Genomic DNA, 21,662 nt, shown 5'->3' on the forward strand with positions numbered 1-21,662 from the left:
CACCTTTTCTCCGCGGGATGGCGCACGCCGCCCCCGGCCGCCGCCCGGCCCAGCAGGGGGCTCTGTCCGTCTGTCTGTCCGTCTGTCCGTCCGTCTCCCCCCTCTCGCCCTCCTCGCCCAGACCGTCGGTACCGCGACGCGGGGCCGGCCCCTCCGCACCGACCTCCCGCCGTCGGGGCGGCCCGGGGGGGCTCCGGGCGAACCGGGGGGGGCTCCCCCCGAGCCCCCCGCGCCCCGACCTCTCCTCGCCGCCCGTGCGGGGCCGCCCCCGGTCTCCCGCCCCCCCAGTGTCCCCTCGCCCCCCCTGTCCCCCACCGCCGGGGCTCCCCGCAGCCCCCCGGTACCGGCGGGGCGGGGCGGTTGGGGGGCGGTCGGGGGCGGTCCGCGGGGCGGGGCGGTGCCGGCGGCGTTAAGGGCCGGGCCGGGCCGGGCCAGGCCGGGCCGGGGTCGCTGCGGGTGCCGGCGGCGGTGTCGGTGCTGGCCATGGGGCGGTACTCGGGCAAGACGTGCCGCCTCATCTTCATGCTGGTGCTCACCGCCGGCTTCTTCGTGGCCGAGCTGGTGTCGGGCTACCTGGGCAACTCCATCGCGCTGGTGTCCGACTCCTTCAACATGCTGTCCGACCTCATCTCGCTCTGCGTCGGGCTCTCCACCGGCCGCATCGCCCGCCGCAGCCGCCGCGGGCCCCGCGCCACCTACGGCTACAGCCGCGCCGAGGCGGTGGGCGCCCTCAGCAACGCCGTCTTCCTCACCGCCCTCTGCTTCACCATCTGCGTGGAGGCCCTGCTGCGCCTGGCCCGGCCCGAGCGCATCGACGACGCCGAGCTGGTGCTCATCGTCGGCGCCCTGGGCCTGGCCGTCAACCTGGTGGGGCTGCTGGTCTTCCAGGACTGGGCCGCCTGCTGCCGCCGCCGCCGCACCCCGGCCCCGCCGCCCGCTGCCGCCGCCGCCCCGACGGGGGGGGCGCCCGAGCCGCGGGACGACGCCGACCGAGCAGGTGCCTTTCGGCTGCAGCCTCTCCGGCCCCGCTCCCCGTGCCCCCCGCTTCGTTCCCAACCCGGCCCCGGCTCCCCCTGCCCGCCCCCGGTGCCGCCCCTCCCCGCCGGGCCCCCCCCGTCTATGCGCGGCCGGCCGTGGGGGTGCGGGGTGGCCTCGGGCTTGGCTTCTCGTCGTCTCTTGGAAAGGAGCTGGTCTTGAGAAGGTTGATGTCTTTTCTGTTTGTAGAACTTATACACAACACAGCGTTTCTTCTTTGAATGCAGGTGAATCCCCAAACGACCAAAAAAGCCCTGAAGAGGGGTCTGAGAGGAAAGTAGAGAAAAAGTCCGAAGCCTTGAACATCAGAGGTATGTATGGCATGGCAGCATGAGGCTAACGTCGCATTAACTTTAAACACTTTCTACCTTCCATTTAAATTTTTTTTCCCCCCAAATGTCAGTGTGAGATGGAGCTGAGGACCCCTCTGCGTGTCTGGACACAGTTAGCAAAAAGGTTTTGGTCGTGTGAGATAGCATGGGTAATGGCAAATCTATGTGGTGCTGGTTTGGCTCATTTTGGTTCTGTAGAAGACTGCAGCTGGACTTTGTGGAAAGGAGCAAAGCTCCTTGCTCTTAGCTCAAGCCACTAGAGGCCATAGAGGAAGGTCAAGCAGGTATCTATGAGACTTTTCTTTGTCATTGCATGACTAGTTGGGTGGTTCTCAAGTTTGAAATGCTTTTAGGCAGAAAACAGAGCTTCTTTAAATCCCAGCACTGGTAGTCACAAGTTTTGTAGTCAGCACGAGGAGAAAGGTGCTGAAACTGGTATCTCTACTTGTGTTTTTCCAAGTCCTTGAACTGTGAACCTCTTCCTGAGAGAGTCTGGGACAGAGTCAAGCCCCTTTTATGTTCTGCTTTGGCAGATCTCTGTTATCTGCAGAGAGAAACATTATGACTACATCTAGGAATAAATTAACCAAGTCCCTGCATATAGGTATTTATATGCATACGGATTTATGTACCTATTCCTAACAGAACACAAGGTAGTGTATTTAACAATGATTTTCCCTTCTAGGAAAGGACTGTTACAAAGACAAAAATAAAGTGATAGCCTCAGGCTTCCTGTGGTCACATAGCAGCATCTGAGAAGGTGTGGTCTTCCTCCAAAGTCATACAAGTTGGCATCACATGAATTCATCTGATGAGGTTGTCATGGCAGTCAGGCACCTATTTTTTTGGTTTGTTTATCTGTTTATTCAAAACAGATTAAAAAAATGCTTGCAGAGTTATGCAAATGTGTGTGTAGGGGAGGACACCTTGCAAACTAAACCACGTGCTAGAGTGACAATTGCCTGAATATCTAGGCATCAGTGTTGCTGGATTTTATGGCATTAGAGTGCTAAGAGTATTGGCGTAGCAAACTGCCATCTTCAGGGATGGAGGAGAGAAGGATAAGAAACCAGTGAGTGTATTTTAGGGAAGGCTGAATTTGCCTGAACAACAGTGTTTAGGCATACTGATGCTGGCAGGTGTCAAAGATGTCTGAAGGATGAGGAGTTTTTTATCAGTTATTTTAAGATGCCTGGCTTTCTTGAATTGTAAAAAGATAATTTTTCTTTAGGTGCTACTTTAATTTTGTCTTTGCAAAATCCATTTTTGTTAGCCAGAGTTACAGATGTGTCTCTAAAATGCAAAATCTGTATTTGCTTTGCTGCTGGAAGTTAATTATATAGCTATACTCACTTCACAGTCACTTGGTAAAAAGTTAGGTACACTGTAGAATCTGAGCCTCCCTAAAAAACTTGGCTGGACAAACTGGGTTGGTAGAGGAACTGCTTCCTTGGCTGTAGAAATGGTAAGAACAGGAATCCAGATATTCTGTCTAATTGGATTAATTATTGTAGTCTAAAATTATTCCTTTTATTCTCGAACATATGCAGAGTAGTTCAGACTTTCCCACACAAGCTGTTGGAAGCTGTGTGTTGTCTATAGTCTTACCTTAATGACTATTAAATAAAAATTGCCTTCCAGTTCTGTTTTTATACCCATAGCTTTTGGGGGTCTACAGGGAAATGGGATCATTTCTTTTCCCTCATGTGATGCATAACTGAGACATATGTATTAACCACTTTGCCTGTCAGTTAAATAAGCATTTTTCTAATTTGATATTCTCAATTCACAATTTTTCAAAATTCTTACATGTATACTGTGTTGTTTTTTTTAATTCAAAAGAAGTCTTCCTGGAACACTCTTCTCAAGCTCCACTCTTTAGTTAGTTACCTTAGAAATTGCATCCTGCCTATCCCTCTTGTTAGTGCAATAGCTGATGGCACATGCTGAATCCAGATTATTTATAAATGAAAGAGGAAACACTGCAACACTGTTACGGCAAGTGAAACCGCGTGGGAGTTTGCCAAATGGGGCAGCACACTCCTGACTCCACCAGAAAGAGCTGGATTCAGTGTGAGTTTATGCTTTCTTATCTTATCCAAGCGGTTCCAAGGAACCCCGATGGTTATTGCCTCCATCCCTTGTGCTAAGGATCTGCGTTCGTGCCCAGAGCTGGCATGGAGCAGCAGCACGGGCATGGTTCTAGGTCTGAAGAAACCCAGAATCCATCATCACAGGAGTCAAAACTCTTAGCTGTGTTGTTAATGAGTTTCAGAGGAAGCCATTCGCAGCTTCTCTAGCCCGGAGGAAGGGATTACATTGGAGTGGAGCTTTGGAAATTGCTTGTAATAGGGACATTAAAAGGAGTTGGCCCGTTTTATTGTCACATCCTCTGAATAACAAGTATTGTCAAAGGAATTAACCTCATATACATAGAGGTACTACAGATTAGGCACAGGTTGGGATGAAATCTGAGTCTGAACAGTAAAGACAGAAAAAACTGGAGTATTTTCTAGCAGTGACAGGAAGAGGCAAGATTAGGCAGTGAGAAAAACAAAGAAAAAAATGAAGTTTTTACACTATTGTAACTGTAGCAAGAACAGCACTTTGGTCATTGCACTTGAAAGAGCAGTGAAGAGTTATTAAAAGAGCCTGTTTTCTGTCTTTACCTTGAGTGCAAAAATGTATCTATAGACATAGGAAGTGGTACACAGCATTCCTCTGAATTTAGAGCAGTACATGCACATTTTAAAAAAAAATGAACCAAACAAAACCACCTGTGGCATCCATGCACCTAACTGTTGAACTGGATTCTGGTCTTTTTTGAGTCTGAGCTCTAGTAGTGTTTGTGGGACAAAGTTTAATATTAGTAATCAAGCTTGATCCAAAAAAATGGAGTTTGGGAGCAGTTGGAACTGTAAGAATAGTCAATCCTTAGGTTTCACTCTGGTAATTTTTTGGGATTTCAACAAAGTAGTAGAAACTGATTGAGGAGAAATAATTATTAGTCGCCGGGGGTGGTCTGTGGCTGACTTAGCTTCCAGGGTAGAACCGATAGATTTAGTCATCAATTTTTAATTGTGAGTTGAGATTTCATGTGCCAGGATCTCTTAATAATCTGCAGGCATTTAGGCAAAGACACTTTGTGTTGCCATGGCATTGGAGTTGGACTGCAGTTGCTAGCGTACCCTATGTGTTTAATAATGCATCCCACTTAAGCAGCTGTGGTTTGGAGTCAGTATTTCCCTTGATGTTTTGTTCTGAAAGCTGTTATTGAAAAATCTGGTAATGATTTGAGTGCTTGGAATATTGCATTTTTCATGTCAGGTAGAACAGACTTGAAAAATACAGCATTATTGCTGCTCAAAAAAAAAAAACCACCCAAAAAACTAATAGAATTTTTCATTCGTTTCAGGTGTTCTGTTGCACGTTATGGGAGATGCACTTGGGTCTGTGGTTGTGGTAGTTGCTGCTACAATCTTCCATGTACTTCCTCTGGGGCCTAATGCTCCTTGTAACTGGCAGTGCTACATCGATCCGAGCCTGACAATAATTATGGTGGTCATCATCTTGTCTTCTGCATTCCCACTCATCAAAGAGACCTCAATTATTTTGTTGCAGATGGTTCCCAAAGGTGTTAATATGCAACTACTGAGTAAGTCAAATTTGTTGTTGAAATGCTATTAATTTTAATGATAGATTTCAATGCATATGTTATTTCTGGAATGACATGTTTGGATTATTTACTCATAATAGCCCTAAATTCTCAAGAACTGTGAGGAAATGGTCACGTGCCTGTGTCCTAGCAACATGACTCAAATCTCTCTGGATTAGTTAAAGCATGCATTTTGAGTATGTGGTACTCCAAAAACATCAAAAATACCAGGTCTTGAGCTGTTAATGCTTTGTGTGGGGTGTTTGTGAAAGAAATGGCATTGAATTATAATATTTCCCAACCCTGCAGTGGCTTCTTCTGAAGGGCTTCCAAAACAGCTTAGAAAATTCTATTAAGACTGGCTAATTTTGTAGCTCTCTAGCACTGTTTGCACTGGTTAATTGTGGCATAGCAAATATGTCTTTCTGGAGTTCTACCGCACTCAGGGCTAAACAAACCAGAATATGTGGACCTTGGCCAAGGAAGTGGTACTCCAACATTGCTTCTATAAGCTGTGGGTAAATGGCCAGTGGGCAGAGATGGTACGGGCTCAGAAAGAGTGGAGGGGACTGCTTGCGTGGTCACCTTGCATAAGAACCAAAGTCAGCAAGTAGCAGATGTATCTTATTAAGTACAGCTCCTTGAAAGACTGTTTGGAGACCGCTCTTTTTGGATTAGGTTCTCAGTGAGGCCTAGCCAGCACACCAAACCATCTAACATCTTTCTCTTATGTTTTCCAGCTGACAGACTAGCTCGTGTACCAGGGGTTAGCAGCCTTCATGAGGTGCATGTATGGGAGCTTGCAGGTGGCAAGAATATTGCTACTCTTCATATCAAGTGCCAAACCCCTACTGATTACCAAGATGCTGCTTATAAAATAAGAAAGGTTTTCCATGAAGCAGGGATCCATTCTGTGACCATCCAACCTGAGTACATTGACCACAAGACCTCCCACCTCCTGTGCAGCTCGCCCTGCATCTCAAAAGCTTGTGACTCTCAGCTCTGCTGCAGTCAGCAGGAGGCACCGCTGGCTAAAAGTAATGGCTATACTGAGAAAAACGATAGCTGCCTTTCTGCACTGCATAAAGACAATGGTTCAAGTAAAAGTGATATTGAAATCCCTATTGAGTGTGCACTGACAGAGAATAGTGTTAACGACGAGAAAAATTGTGAAGTGTCTGACAAGTCGCAGTTGAGCAGTACGCGATTTTAAACAATTTGGTCTACTCTGTAAAATTTTTTCATAGAACAAAGGTGTCCAGGCAGGAAAGCGGGTCATCAGTGGTTGTAGCTGAAGTTAACGTGGCAAAAAGATTTCTGTGCTTTAGCTGTAAACCAAAATACACCTAAAAAAAGCTTGTATCTGAAATAAGGGTTAATATTTCCATGAAAAGTGTGCATTCATCTAAGAGTTTTCCCATACAGCCTAACACAGTTCCTTACCAAACCATGTGTGAATTCCTGTTGTTAGAGTGGATGAGGTGTATTGCTGTCCACCCTGATGCTTGCAGTGTATGACCAGTGCCACTGGGAATGAAACTCTTGCCTTTCTGTCAAAGTGAGCTGTTTCCTGAGAGCCCTGTAGCGAGTTAATGATTGTACTGGGCTGAAGTACTGTATATTTATAAAGGACTTAAGTAGAGATGTTTTACTGATCCTCAAAACCCACTTTGCATAGACAGTTCATTTTTAGCAGTAACTGTTGTGCTTCAGAAGTTTGTGAATGAAAATAATGGTGTCTGATTGGAGGGGAAGCACTTGGAAAGGGTTGGCTTGCATTGTTTTCGTGACCCCTGTATTTGGGGACAGAGCAGAATCTGGTCTTGCTTCTCTGCTAGAACTGCTGGAGCCAGCCTAATCACAGATGAAGGATGCTAAAGAATATGCTCTGTGTCATGAAACTAAGGAATTACTAGCATTGTCTCTACTGATTTTGGCAAGCAAAAATGCAAGTAGTCACCAATTAACTTTTATCTTGTTCATTGTTGTGATTAAACAACTCAGTTCTTACCCCTTGCCTCTACCCCCCCAACCTCCCAAGCAACAGAAGTTATACTAGCCACAGTCTTATTCACTGTTGTGTGGAATGATTGCAGTATCTTTAACACTGAGCATCTGTCCTTATTCAAGCTGAATAAATAAGCTAATGTGTCTATTATGAATAGTTAAAATTCTGCAATGCTATTATTAAGAGACAACTTAATATTGAGAAATTCCATTAGAAGTTTTTTAAAACAGTGTTATAACTTAGAGGGAGCTTTTGTATAATATCTATATCTATATCTATATATATATATAAATACTGGGAGATTTTCCTATTTTAATCTCAATTATTTCTTGTTGATTTATTGTAAAAGTCTATGCCCTCCCCTCTGCCCTGCTTCTCCTCCCCAAACCCAAAGGTGCATTTTGAAGTATTTAGTGAAGCATTTCCATTCTCCTTTTTGCTGCTGCTTCTTTTTGAAGACATGCAAGGGTGCTTTAAGGAAAACAAGATGACTTGCCCTGTCAGCAGTGCTGGATTTTGGTCGGGTCTGCTCTCCGGGTTTTTGGAAGAGGGAACCCACTACCTAATACACACTGAGGGCAGTGCTTAGCCTCACTGTGGATCTGATCCAGAAGCTTTCAAATGCATTTTTTTTCAAAAGTAGCTTTTCAGTGCTCCATGTGGCCTGGACAGGCTATTTAGTTAGCAGTTCACAGAGACACCTTTAAAAAATAGTGGTGTCTTTACCTCAGGGACAGCTTAGTGGAAAGGGCAAATTGATTTCCTGCTGGGCTGGGAAAATACCAAGACCTGGTAGGACCGCGACTGGCTCTAAAGCAGCCAGCTCCTTAATAAGGATGGTTACGTTAAAGTCAATGAATATTAAAACACACAGCAGGGTATTTTGCTGCTTGGAAAATTATATTTACTGGACCAGTGATTGCAGTCTAAATTGCACACCTCTAGGTTTGTACCTACCCCTTTTGAACCAATTCTTGGGTGAATTAATGTATTTTATAGCCTTTCAAGGTGGGTTTGTATTATATAAATTAAACTATTTGTTAATAACATTAAAAGCTTAATCCTCCAGTGTGTTTGGTCCTGTTAGCAGCAGCAGGATTTTGCTTTGCGTTTGTTGCACAAATTAATGTAAATCAGGAAACATTTCAAGAACTGCTCTGTCCTTTTAAAGCGTGTGGCATGAAGTAAGACAGCTCATGCTTCTGTTCTTTTTGTACTTATTTTCATCTATTATGATGTTTAAATGGAGGAGTGTAAATCTAAATAACAAATATATTTATAGGTTCACTTGTTTTCTGAGAAGTGGAGTAGAATTCTCCCAAAATAACAACAAAGTCTGTGCGGGAACTTACCTCCAAGATATCCTCTAAAACAAGCACCCTTTCATAAATTATGCATTTGTGTCTTAAATCAGGTAATCTTTTTATATACACATTTTACTAAATGGTTGAAAGATGGAGTGTCAGTATTGTTTTACCCTGGAATTAGAGAAAAAGAGTATGTGTAATATTGGGGTATTTGATAAAATGGACTATCATCTTTTTCTCTATCCTTCCAGTGTTTGTAAAAACAGTAGTTATCTATTTTTTTAAGTTTTTAAAAGTGGTGTAACCTGAAAACACATTGAAGTAACATTCTTGAACTTTCTTGTCTGGTTGAATGTACTGTAATTGTTGTCTGTGAATAAATAGGAAAATACCAGGGAATATAGAAATCTTCAGGCCTAGAAAACAGGCAAAGTTAAAAGATGCTTTATTAGCAAGCAAAACCAGCAGAGCTATGTTACTGATGAGACGAACCTTGCATTTTCTGTGTAGGGGCTTTCAGGGTACCCAGATAGGGTTTTTGACTGAGTATCCTTGCCTGTCTTTGAGCCCTGCAACAGAATATTTTTCTTCTGTTTTAAATGTGTGACAACTAGCTCTGCTGGGTGGTCCCTTTCTACTTTCATAGAAGACATCATTCCAATAAGTGTCTATCTTGTGTTGGCTAATTTCCCTTAAGTTGTTAGCACCTCTTCCAATTCTCTTGAAGTACGTTTACCTCATTTTGAAATACAGTACACTTCAGTATTTGCACTTATCTATGGCACTTGTTCTAAATTCAGTCTTGGAGCACATTGCATTGTCATAAATTCTCCTTTCTGGCCTCTTTAACTTAACCGCTTTTTTTTCCCCTCCAATTCAATAATGTAAAGTTTCTGACTGTTGCAAGTTGATTGTGCTACCCTGTCCCCTTCAAGTACCCCCTTCTGAGTTCACCATTCCTGCAGTCAGATTCTCTTGCAGTGATTCCCCCCCAAGTCCTTTAGCAAAGGAAATGTGCTTAAAACACAGGTAATTTTTCAAACAGCTGGCCAGTTTATGTGTCCCCCAGATCCACAACCTGCCATACATGTGACTTAACTGTATGGCAACAAAACGTGCTAGCCTTGGCAGATAGTTCTGGAACAAGAGTTAAATCTGGAATAAATTAACATGTATGCATACATGACATGGTATGCAAAAGCAATTTACTGGCCTTCATCAGTTGTGGGCCTTGTTTAAAGTGAATTCAAACTTTTGTCACCTTGTCATATGTTCTTTAACCAAATGTGTAAATTCAATTGTTAATTCTTTCTTCAGTAACAAAGCGCAGATCTTGCCTTTGCTCTTCTGTGTAAAAAAAAAAAATATAACTTAGGCCTTTTAAAAGCAGTATTGTCTTTGTTTTGCCAAGTTTTCAGTTGATTTCCTTGTGTCCTTTGAGATACTTATTTTGATTTGTAGTGCAGCCATTTTTTCCTTCCTCCTAATGTTCTTCTTATTTGTTTTTTTCAATAAAAGCAGATCAATTTTGTTCTCCTTCTGGTCATGGATATGTACCTGTAACACAATTTACAAACACCTCTTTTATGTACTGGCTTTTTTTTTTTTTTCACTCCATTTTTATTCAAGTCCCCCTGTCTGTTCTTGCTGTGTGATGTACTTCACCATTGCAAACCAATTGTTTTACCTTGTTCAGTTCTTCCCACACTTTCCCCCCTTCCCTCTATTATAATGCTTACCTTCCTGAATGCTCCCTTTTATTCTGAGGCCAAGGTCTGTGGATAGGATTATTTAATGTCCTTTCTTCAGCATAGAAGTGTTGTCTAAGTAGATTGGGACTTTAAATATATAAATTAAATATATAAATATATAAATTCCACTGCACTCCCCCTGAACCACCTTTTAGAGAAAGTTGGTTTCTAAACCTCAGAAGGTATAATGAAATCGGGGGGGGGGGGTCAGTAGTCATTCCTTAACACCTTAAGGGAAAGCTTGGATCACTTGTTAGAAAGCAGGTAAAAGGGATGTTTCTGGAAAAGTAATCCAAATGCTATGAAGATTTCTATAGGTTTTAGTATTTACTCTGCTGTACAGTGGAAGCACTTTGTGTTAAATACTTTATTTAAACAGTGACACCTTGATGTGAGGATGTCACTCTATGAAGTTGTTACATTTATGGAGTTATGTTGCTTAAAACTTCCTCCAGCTTTTCTGTTCACAATGTGATTTAAATAATGTGCCAAAATGGAATTTCCACGATTGCTGAATCAATGAATTGTAAATCTCACTGTGGTTTTATTAACTGTTAGTGCAAAACTGAATTTTATGTACAGTTTTACTTTTTTTTTTTTTTTCAAAATAAAGTTTGAATGTGTTGTAAATAAATTGCATTTTTAAATAAACCTGTTGTTTGTGTGGTAGCAATAGGGAGTTCCTCTCTCCTTAGCATCAGTGTTGTCATCTGCTGCCTGGGGCTTACCTGACAGTGTCTGATTCTTCAGTTGTCCATGTAGCTACACAGTTTTTTTAAATAATGGTAGGTTTGGAGGGAGTGGTAGTGCTTGGCAATTTGTATAAGCTTAGTTAATGTCCCTCAGCCTGTAGCTGGTAGAGCACTAGTGGTTTGGAGGACACTAACACAAATCTGTAAAATTAAAATCTATACGTTCAAGGAAAAATCAATGAAACCCTCAACATTTGTTTTCCGTTGTTAACCTAACTCTTGTTGGTGGTTGATGAAAACCATTGCATCAATGCTGCCCAAGTACCATAGGATTTCTCTTCAGAGAGATAAGGTTACACTTACATTAATAAAGGCTGAAAAAACCCACCATTTTCAGGCAAGAAGAACAAGGGCTATAGCTGTGGAATGTGCAGGTTTAACCCTGGCATTTAATGGACAGATTCCATGCTGCACGGTCTGCATAAGGCACTTGGAACTCAAGGTCTTCTCCTCTACACAGAGGCCCCTTATTCTCTATCTTTGTCCTCCTGGAGCAGAAGATATTTTCTGTGTTGGAGGGCTGCTGCTTTTTGATATTTTCCTATCCTCCAGAAACCCACAGAAGAATGAAGAAGATTTCAGGATGGACCTAACAGGTTACATTTTAAAAAAATTATAAGAAAATATTCCTAAAAATATCCACAATCTGTATGGTTTCTTGTACACAAAGTGATTACTTATGTATTCGGGTTGTAATGTATATTTACAATTACAGTTTGTTGGACTTTCGCATGTGGTTTTAGACACATACCTGTCTAAGAATATTTTAGGAGACTGCTATGGGTTCCCCACAGCTGGGTGCAAATTCTTTATGATCTGATGGAGCCCTGATCTGGTCCAAGGCTGTGGTAGGAAGTAGCGAAATAATAGTGGTCACAAGGGGAAGGTGAAGGGTCACTTCAGATCTCTTTCAAATTTAGAACATAGGATGAAGTTGCTGATTCTTCTAGTTAGGGCAAGGTGAAGGTTCAATCAACCTGAGGATAGGAGGTGTGCAGTGAAATGTTGAGAAGTGAAAGAGGTGTCCAAGGAGAAGAATCAGCCTCTGTCTCTTCAGGGACACAAGCTTTGCCCTTTGATGCAAAGATGGAATTTATTGTTGAGTCCTAACTGTATTTTACCACCAGAGAGTTATTTTGCTATAAAATTCTAGGTGGAGATGCATGGTTGTAATGCTCACCATGAACTCTCCAGTGAAGTCTGGAAGTTGCTAGAACAGGCCTGCAAGTATGTGGCTGTACTTGTCTCTGTTAAAGTGTGGTGAAACTTCAATGCCACGGAAGCGTGGTCCCTTGCTCTGATGGGATTTTTTTCTTCTTTAGTGAGATAGCAAATGTCTGGTGAAGGAAGCATATATCTTGGTCTATAGACATAGCATATTTAAATAACTGTGAAGCATTATCGACTGCTTCAATAACAGTAAAGTATTATCAACTGCTTCTATAATAGTGAAGCATTATTGACTACTTCTATAATAGTACATTAAATATACTGGCATAGCTTGCATATTGTCCACTTCAAAGGGGGTGGCTGCTTGATAATGGCCAATTGCAAAAAGGTCCTTGACTCTGGACTGTGCCCGGGAACTGTTTGGGAGAGTGCTAGTTGGCACAGACCATGAAATGTTTGAACAGCTTACTAATGCAGATAGATGGTCATGGTTCAGTGCCTGGAAACACCCCCAGACACTGTTTAATTTACTAATATTGATGTGGCCCTCGCGTGCTGAGCCTCTGATGTGTATTGCAAGGTAGCAGTAGCTGCAGAACCCAAAGGAGATGAAATAGGTGGTAGTTTCTTAGGATGTGAACAGTTCTGGTAGGCAGTGGGGCTGAAGGGCTTCCTCTCTCCACGCCTATGCTGTGCTGTATCAGTGCAGGGCGGGCTGGGAGGGGAAAGGCTGCTGGGATCAGCAATGCACTCAGCAGATAACGCTATCGCTGCAGCTGCTTGCATGGCTCTGAAAACAAGAAGTGCAAGGCAAGTGGCACGTTCGATATGGCATTGCACTTTGCTTTACCTGCTTCCAGTCCCAGAACATTTTTTATATTTATTTTTACTGTCCACCCATTTTTAGAAAGCTCTGTACCTGGCTGGCTGGCCACACAGTGCTGCCCACCTTGTTGCGAAGAGATGGGAACAGAATGATGGCATGAGACTTTGGAGGATGTATGGCAAAATGAAAGCGTGAAGATCTTATATGAGTTATTGAAATGGCAGAGGAGGTCCACAGCCTAGTATACAGCAAATTTTGTGGTTAACGGATGGCAAAATTAAAGATAAAGAAAACAAACTCTTTTTAAAACAAACTCTTTTTTTTTTTTTTTTTCTTTTTCAGTATAAATATTAAAAATCAATCCTGTGAAAAGTATCTGGTGCAGATGAGAAGATCCCTCGAGTTTTGAAACATAAAGCACACCAGGCTACTGCAAATCAGCAAACCAAATGATGTTGTGAAATCTTGCAAAAATTGTTTTAAATAGCAATTTCTCTTTAAAAATGACGTGTGAAACAGGGATGTTATCCTTTCTGTATAGACCAGTTCCCTTCACTTGCCCATATTCACAGAAAATGTTTCTTATGGCATAGTCTGGCATAAGAGGACAGCAACGTACAGGATCTGCCCCGTGACAAATTACTCACCATCCATGCCTGCAGCTCTTGTGTTTCAAACAGAGGTGCAGCATTTGCACCAAAATGATTTTGGACACATTACTAGCTGGGGATCACCCTTCTGCTAGCGAACATCTCTGGCATCATGTCATTTCTAACAGTGAAACTGGGCAGCCCTAAATTGTCTGGGTTGATAAGTCATGGTACAAGAAGAAATGCAGGGTCCCTGAAATAACAGTGAGCCTGTGCAGGGTGCCTTGAGAAGCTGCTCCCCAGCCCTCTGCCTTCTCCATGTCAGAGCCCCACATACCCCATTCCCTGAGTATCAGCTCTTTTCAGGCACTGTTTCTGAGTCCGTCCAGAAGTGGGCAGTGGTGCATATATTGTCTTACTGCTGATAGTTTTGACACGAAGGGGAGGGACTGTCAAAGTGCTGAGGCTTTTTTTTTTCTTTTTTAATGATTTCCCTTATTTTTTCTCTTAATTCCTATTGTCTCCAGATGTGAGCAGATTGTTTGTTTGCAGTTTGCATCTGCCATCCCTAGTGTCCAAAATATCAAATCCAGTCTTAATCAACCAGCTCCTTACATTCACGGTCCCAGAAACTCCACCTCCAGGTTGCAAAGCAGGGTACAGCTTCTCCAACAAACGGTTGATTTTGGGGGGCAAGGCTGGTGTCTTCCGGCAGACCAAACACTGCTGTCCTCGTTGTTCTTTCAGCTTTCTGAAATACATACTATTTCTGGCAGAAGTCAAAGGCTTCCCCAAATTATGTTATATTTGCAACCCCCAACTAGCATTTATGTTATGTTTCCTTCTGAAAGACAAACACTGGCTCTCTTGAGCACTCTGTGTCCTGGCCAAAGAGCAATCGCGTGAGACAGCAGCCACGGGAGGCTGAGGGGAAGAAAGAAGAGCCTGGCTCACAGAGCTCTTTCAGAGGGCTCATTCACTTGGCCCGGGAGCTCGGCAGCTTGCCTGTGCTGTCTGTGAAGCCAGCAGGGCTGAGGGTAGCCTTCTTGGCATGGGACACACACACACAGCAGAAAGCAGTTGCAGCAAAGGAGGCCTGGGGACTCTGAGCTGTGAGAGGAGTGGAGTGTGTCTCTCGCAGGACGGAGGTCGTTTCCACAGCAAGTGCCAGCAGCAGTCTGAAAGGGAGTCTGCAGGGAGGGTCTGACGGAGAAACCTCATTATTTTATGACACTCATATGTATATATACTATATACATATACATATATACACATATATATATACATATATACATGTATAATATTTGCATATATATTTATATATATTTGCATATATATTTGCATATATGTGTATATTTGCATATATGTGTGTGTGTGTGTGTGTGTATATCTGCGGCTAGCAAACGTGATGCCCATCTACAAGAAGGGCTGGAGGGTAGACCTGGGGAACTATAGGCCTGTTAGTTTGATCTCAGTGCCAGGGAAGCTCATGGAGCAGATTATCTTGAGTGTCATCACGCGGCACTTGCAGGGCAAGCAGGCGATCAGGCCCAGTCAGCACGGGTTTATGAAAGGCAGGTCCTGCTTGACGAACCTGATCTCCTTCTATGACAAAATGACACGCTTAGTGGATGAGGGAAAGGCTGTGGATGTGGTCTACCTTGATTTCAGTAAGGCTTTTGACACCGTTTCCCACAACATTCTCCTCAAAAAACTGGCTGCTCATGGCTTGGACTGGCGTACGCTTCGTTGGGTTAAAAACTGGCTGGATAGCCGGGCCCAAAGAGTTGTGGTGAATGGAGTCAAATCCAGTTGGAGGCTGGTCACTAGTGACGTCCCCCAGGGCTCAGTACCGGGGCCAGTCCTCTGTAATATCTTTATCAATGATCTGGATGAGGGGATCGAGTGCACCCTCAGTAAGTTTGCAGATGACACCAAGTTAGGTGCATGTGTCAATCTGCTCGAGGGTAGGAAGGCTCTGCAGGAGGATCTGGATAGGCTGGACCGATGGGCTAAGGTCAACTGTATGAAGTTCAACAAGGCCAAGTGCCGGGTCCTGCACCTGGGGCACAACAACCCCAAGCAGAGCTACAGGCTGGGAGATGAGTGGTTGGAAAGCTGCCTGGCAGAGAAGGACCTGGGTGTATTGGCTGATAGTCGGCTGAATATGAGCCAGCGGTGTGCTCAGGTGGCCAAGAAGGCCAACAGTGTCCTGGCTTGTATAAGAAGCAGTGTGGCCAGCAGGGCTAGGGGAGTGATTGTCCCCCTGTACTCGGCTCTGGTGAGGCCGCACCTCGAGTACTGTGTTCAGTTTGGGGCCCCCTCACTGCAAGAAGGACAGTGAGGTGCTTGAGAGAGTCCAGAGAAAGGCAACGAAGCTGGTGGGGGGTCTGGAGAACAAGTCTTACGAGGAGCAGCTGAGGGAGCTGGGATTGTTCAGCCTGGAGAAGAGGAGGCTCAGGGGCGACCTTATCGCTCTCTATAGGTACCTTAAAGGAGGCTGTAGCAAGGTGGGGGTTGGTCTATTCTCCCGCGTGCCTGGTGACAGGACAAGGGGGAATGGGCTAAAGTTGCGCCAGGGGAGGTTTAGGTTGGATATTAGGAAGAACTTCTTTACCAAAAGGGTTGTTAGGCATTGGAATGGGCTGCCCAGGGAAGTGGTTGAGTCACCATTCCTGGAGGTCTTTAAGAGACGTTTAGATGTTGAGCTTAGTGATATGGTTTAGTGGAGGTCTTGTTAGTGTTAGGTCAGAGGTTGGACTAGGTGATCTTGGAGGTCTCTTCCAACCTAGACAATTCTGTGATTCTGTGATTCTGTGATATATGCATATATTTCTGCTTGCACACCCAGACACACACACACACATATACCACCATACATGTGAATGTATCCATTACCATTCAGCAAAGGAGAGTTTTTACTTGAGTCCCAGCGGGATACAGATAGAACTTGCTGGATATATCCCTGATGCCTTCTATCTGTTACATCACTCCTGCTTATCACTTTGAAACGGGACCAATTGGCTCATGAGGTTCACACTGATTTTCACTGCTTTGGTTGATCTGGGTGGAGAGGAACTTAAAATTGTCTTGAGATGTTAGCTGGACATGACTGGGGAAAAAGAACAAGATTGTGGCTGGCCAAATGCTGGCAATTGTCAGTCCTCCAAGGGAAGTCCTCTTGCTACTTGATTCAGTAGGTAGTCACTCCTGCTGCACTTTTCTTTTGTCTGTTGACAACTCCCATAAGCCAACATGTTGTTATCACCCTTCCTCAAGCCTGCTGGTCCCTGCTCCACCCTGACTCTATCTGAGAGCTCCCAGCTCCGGCCCACTTGATCCTTTTGATTATTTTCCTTCCCCTTGCTCTTCTCAGATTTCTTTCCCCTTGTAACCCAGCACCTCCTTAATCTCCTTTATCCCTTGCCCATCTGTCCAGGGCTGCCCATCTCTCCTGTGCTGGCACTGCAGCAGCTGTGCCTGTGCTGCTTACCACCCAGCATTTGCTCTGTCTGCTTTGAGTTGGAAAAATTGAAAAGGGAGATGCACAGCTAAGTCTAGGGCTTAAACAAGCAATCAGCTCAAGCACGAACTTGCTCTTGACACATCTGGGTTTCAATTTTATATCTAGAGCTGGAGGTTGGACATTAAAAGCTTGAACCAAGTTACCACGGCCAAGGAGAAGTGTGTTTTAATAATAATAATAGTAACAACATGAAATGAAAAGTCAGCGGTGACTAGTTGCAAGCCATTTGGAGAAGGTACTCATTAAGAAAATACCTGTGAAACCTCAGAAATGGGAGTCACGAAAATTCAGGAGTACAGGAAGAATTTGGCCCTCAGCTGGGGCTGCAAGGAAGCTGACCTGCACATAGGCAGTTCTTCTGCCCCTTTGCCACCTCAGCCAGCTGCATCCCAGCAGCAGCACTCGATCAAGCACAGAAAGTCCTTCCAATGCATGATTGTCTCAAGACATCAAAAGCATTTTAGGGAGCTTGGGGTGAATACAAATCAAGAAGGATGCATCTGTGTGTGTCTCAATATCAGTGAATTGTATCTGTGGGTGGAAAGGAAAGCAGGTATTTGGGGTTCAGTTACAATAGAGATTTACATGTGCTCTTTACTTAGCACTCTGAAGGATACGCACCTTTGCATAAACCTCCTGACCTCTAGGGAACTGCTGTTGTCATGATAACAAGCAGACACAATGAGTTAATGCTTATAATAACATTTCATATAGTAAAAGATTTCCAGGGTTTACAACTTTGAACCTGTTATCCTATACCAGAATAATACAACTGTATTTACCGAAGTGATTACAAGGGCACTTCCCTTGAGATAGGCAACTTTTCTTGTATGAATGATTAAACATTGTGACTAATTTGTCTCTGTTATACATTTGAAAGAAAAAAGTCAAAACAGATTTTGAGTAAGATTCCAGACACTTAACCTTTCACTCTGATTACTTAAAAAAGAAATTCTGTTGATCTGAAAGACCAGTGATTCTGCTTCTCTGAGACCAAGGGTATTGTAAGAGCTGCAGGACTGAACTGTATGAACCTCCACTCTGACACTCATCACTGCTGCTTATTTTGCCTGACTAAACCAATACCTTCATCCTCTCATTTTTTTTTTCTTTTTCTTTTTTTTTCCCCCCACCTCTGGGCTTTCACTGATAAGACTATATTAGAAAGGCCAATTTTGTTTGTGCAGCTGAGCATTGTTAAGAAAGTCTCTGAAGTTGTTTGAATGTATAGTAAAGAGTAAAAATTTAAAAACATTAACCTGTATAGAAATGTCCTACAATTTATTGCATGCAATATTGTGAAATGTTCCTTTATTAGGAAAAGCACCTGAGAACTGGTGAGCTCAGAGCCTTGTTTTGCCAGACATACTGTAAACATAACATGAATGGCACTTTTGAGCCTGAAGAGTTTAAAACATAGACAAAGTTCTCAGCTTCCTGTTAATTTGGGGGTTTTTGTTGGGTTTTTGATGTGAATTTTGCTTTTAGCAGGGTTTGGTTTGAGTAGTTACCTCATTACGGTGAAAGGGGTCTCAGAAGCATGCGTAACTTTTGTTTCTTGGTTGCTACATCTTGACTTCAGACCTTGTGATGTTGAGTCCAGTTACAAGTTAGCACATCAGAATTTATGCATGTAGATATGTTTTAATCACTGAACTCACTGACATCAGTTATTACGTAAATAGCTTAGGTTTAGTGAAGAGACTAAGTTCATGAGTCTACTCTTCAGCTCTCAGACAGGAGTGCTCAGCGTGGCTTTCAGTCTTGGTAGCTGCCACCTGTATCGAGCTATGTGCTTCACTGGTTGCTTCAGGAAACCATTTGTTTGGTCCCTGGTCCCAGGCCTGTGGCAGTCAAGGGATGATACCCTTCTGCAGACTTTGTTTTGTCCATATAATTCAATTAATGTATTTCAGGAAATACTGCGTGAAGTTTTAAGTGAAAGACAAACACAAGCAGCCAGAAAACAGCCTTTACTGAATGCTGAATGGGATTTGTCTGCAAGTATAGGTTCTGTTTTATGAAGGATTTATAATCTGCATGAACAAGTTCCCTTATTTATTATCTGCTTACTACACCATGTAGCCAGAAATCTGCTAAGATTGAATGTTATACACAGAAAAACTTAAACATTTATTTAGACAACGTGGGTTTCTTAATAAGCTACTTGGTCTATTTAGCCTGCCATTTGGAAAACGTACCTCATCATTTATGCTGCAGAGTTACTTTCTGTAACTGATTTCCAGGTTTTGGACTGCACACGTGGAGCTGGAAATCCCAAACACAGTGCTGCTGCTGCTGGGAGCTGTGAATGGGCCTTGAGCTTTTGTAGTCAAATAGTGGGTTCCGTATGATAGCAAAGAGTACCAACAAGTGCAAACAACTACCTAAAGTTGGGAAGCTTCTCCAAAGGGGGGGGGGGGGGGGGGGGGGGGGGGGGGGGGGGGGGGGGGGGGGGAAGCCACCTAATTTTAAGTGCAGCAATTCTCTGATGACTCTCCTTCTCTTCTTTGATTTCATTTTGTTGAAGTTGACTTGTTTGAAACCACGTGGCAGCTTAGTCCTTATATGTTCAGAGCAACACTAGGAAGGTGTTTTGTGAAGACTGCAGGGCTTCCTAAACTCACAAAAAATGCTTTGTTTTTCTCCTCTTTTTAGTATAGGAAGGAGGACTTGTACAGGATAGTATCGTGTGAGGATGCAGCAAAGAGTCAGGAAGACTCACATGGTGTGGTGTGTTCCACTTGACTATCACAAGAACAGGCTTCTCCTCTGTAAGAGCTGGGTCTTCACACCAGACCAATTTGGGGATGGCAGCAAGAAACAGCAGAGTATTGGCATTTGACAGCTCCTGTCAGACTTGCCTTTCCTGATCAGAAGCTACTTAGTAAGAGAAACCTAGACTTTATGTGGGAATTCCCTGGCAATATTGGGTGGTACTTTAAAGGTGCTCCCCAATGACCTGCTCCATACTTGCTCTGCATTTTCAGTCAGACACTTGTGACCCAGAGTAAATAAGCTAATTTAATATAAACTGAATGACACCTTAGTCTTAAAAAACAAAATCAGAATGGGTTATGGTATCATTGTTCATAGAATCATAGAATCATAGAATATCCCGAGTTGGAAGGGACCCATAAGGATAATTGAGTCCAACTCCTGGCACCACACAGGTCTACCCCAAATTCAGACCATATGACTAAGAGTACAGTCCAAATGCTTCTTAAACTCCAACAGGCCTGGTGCCATGACCCACGTTCCTGGGGAGCCTGTTCCAGTGCATGACCAACCTCTTGGTGAAGAACCTCTTCCTGATATCCAGCCTGAACCTCCCCTGTTTGCAGCTGACACCATTCCCTCAGGTCCTGTCGCTTGCCACTAAAGAGAACAGATCGGCGCCTGCCCCTCCATTCCCCCTCGTTGAAAGCTGTTGGAAGCTGTAGGCCGTGATGAGGCCTCCCCTCAGCCTCCTCTTTCCAGGCTGAACAGGCCAAGTGACCTCAGCTGCTTCTCATACGTCTTCCTCTCTAGGCCCTTCTCCATCTTTGTAGCCCTCCTCTGGACACTCTCCAACAGTTTCATGTCCTTTTCTGTACTGTGGTGCCCAGAACTGCACACAGTACTTGAGGTGAGGCCGCACAAGACCATTGTTATCTTAGTGGTTACACATGCATCTGTCTGGGCCTGATGCAAATTAGAAGAAAATCACAGGACACATGGGATCTGATGTGTTTATCCCAGTTGATATACTACATTCTCTTTCATCCTCATATAGTTGAGATTTCCTTCTTTCTCATCTTTTCAGGCTCTAACTGTTTCTTACTGTTGAATGCCTTTCTTTTTCTAACACTTGTGCCTATTGGACAAAAACTAGTTTCAATGTTTCCATGCTTTTTTTTTTTTTTTTTTTTAATCTTTCTTTTTTCTGTTCCACTTCACCATTATCAGGTCCTAGTCTTCATCCCTCTGCTTTTTTAAGTCTGTTTGACCAGCATGTTTTTTATCCCCTGCAGTTTCCCCATCCTATTACCAGTTTCCTCCTTTCACCTTCTCTCTTGCCTTCCTATTCTAAGCTGACATGGCCACAATCTTCTTTTAAGTGCTGGGTTTGCAGTCCTGACAATTAGAGCCACATTTCCTTGATCACTGTGAGCAGTATAGATGTAGTTTCAGATTTACAAATAAGGTCAGGGAACGTGCTGACATTGTGGGTGGGAATTCAACAGCTCTGTCCACCCGTGCTGGAATGCATGATTTATCATACTGTAACACTCAGCAACCTTGTTTTTATGGAATGGTGCTAAATAGGCTTCTGCTGAATAAGGAAGGAATCTGTATCACCACATACCCTGCTGCCCTCCAGTCAGGGTCCAGTTTGGCACTCACTTTAAGGCATTTAAAACAGCCTGCTTAGACTTTGGGTTTATTTCTGGAGAATGGAAGGTGACTGACACCATTCCACCCTATCCCAAACCATGTACCAAATCCTCCAGAGAAAGGTGAGATGCCAGTAAAATATTGGAATTAGGCAGGAAGTCATTGAGGTGTGGAAAGTGAGGGCTGAGTCAGCCCTTCTCCACCTTTAGACTCGAAGATCAATACAGTCTCCTGAGCTGTGATGTAACAGCAAGGCCTTCACCGTCGCTCTCTTTGCCTTGACATAGGCCAGAGATGCAAGCCTGATAAATATTGTATTGAGCTAAATCTTCT

General features: G+C 43.7%; 1 protein-coding gene across 1 annotated transcript; it reads left to right on the forward strand.

Moving 5' to 3' along the window:
• The first annotated feature begins 444 nt into the window (after window positions 1-444).
• SLC30A10 (solute carrier family 30 member 10) lies at window positions 445-10,713 on the forward strand. Its single transcript, XM_040551151.1, has 4 exons — window positions 445-997; window positions 1,263-1,346; window positions 4,783-5,022; window positions 5,763-10,713. The coding sequence occupies exons 1-4, from the start codon at window positions 484-486 to the stop codon at window positions 6,233-6,235; spliced, it is 1,311 nt and encodes a 436-aa protein (XP_040407085.1). The 5' UTR covers window positions 445-483; the 3' UTR covers window positions 6,236-10,713.
• Window positions 10,714-21,662: the final 10,949 nt, after the last annotated feature.

Source organism: Cygnus olor, chromosome 3 (genome assembly GCF_009769625.2).
Source record: "Cygnus olor isolate bCygOlo1 chromosome 3, bCygOlo1.pri.v2, whole genome shotgun sequence".
Taxonomy (NCBI): Eukaryota; Metazoa; Chordata; class Aves; order Anseriformes; family Anatidae; genus Cygnus; species Cygnus olor.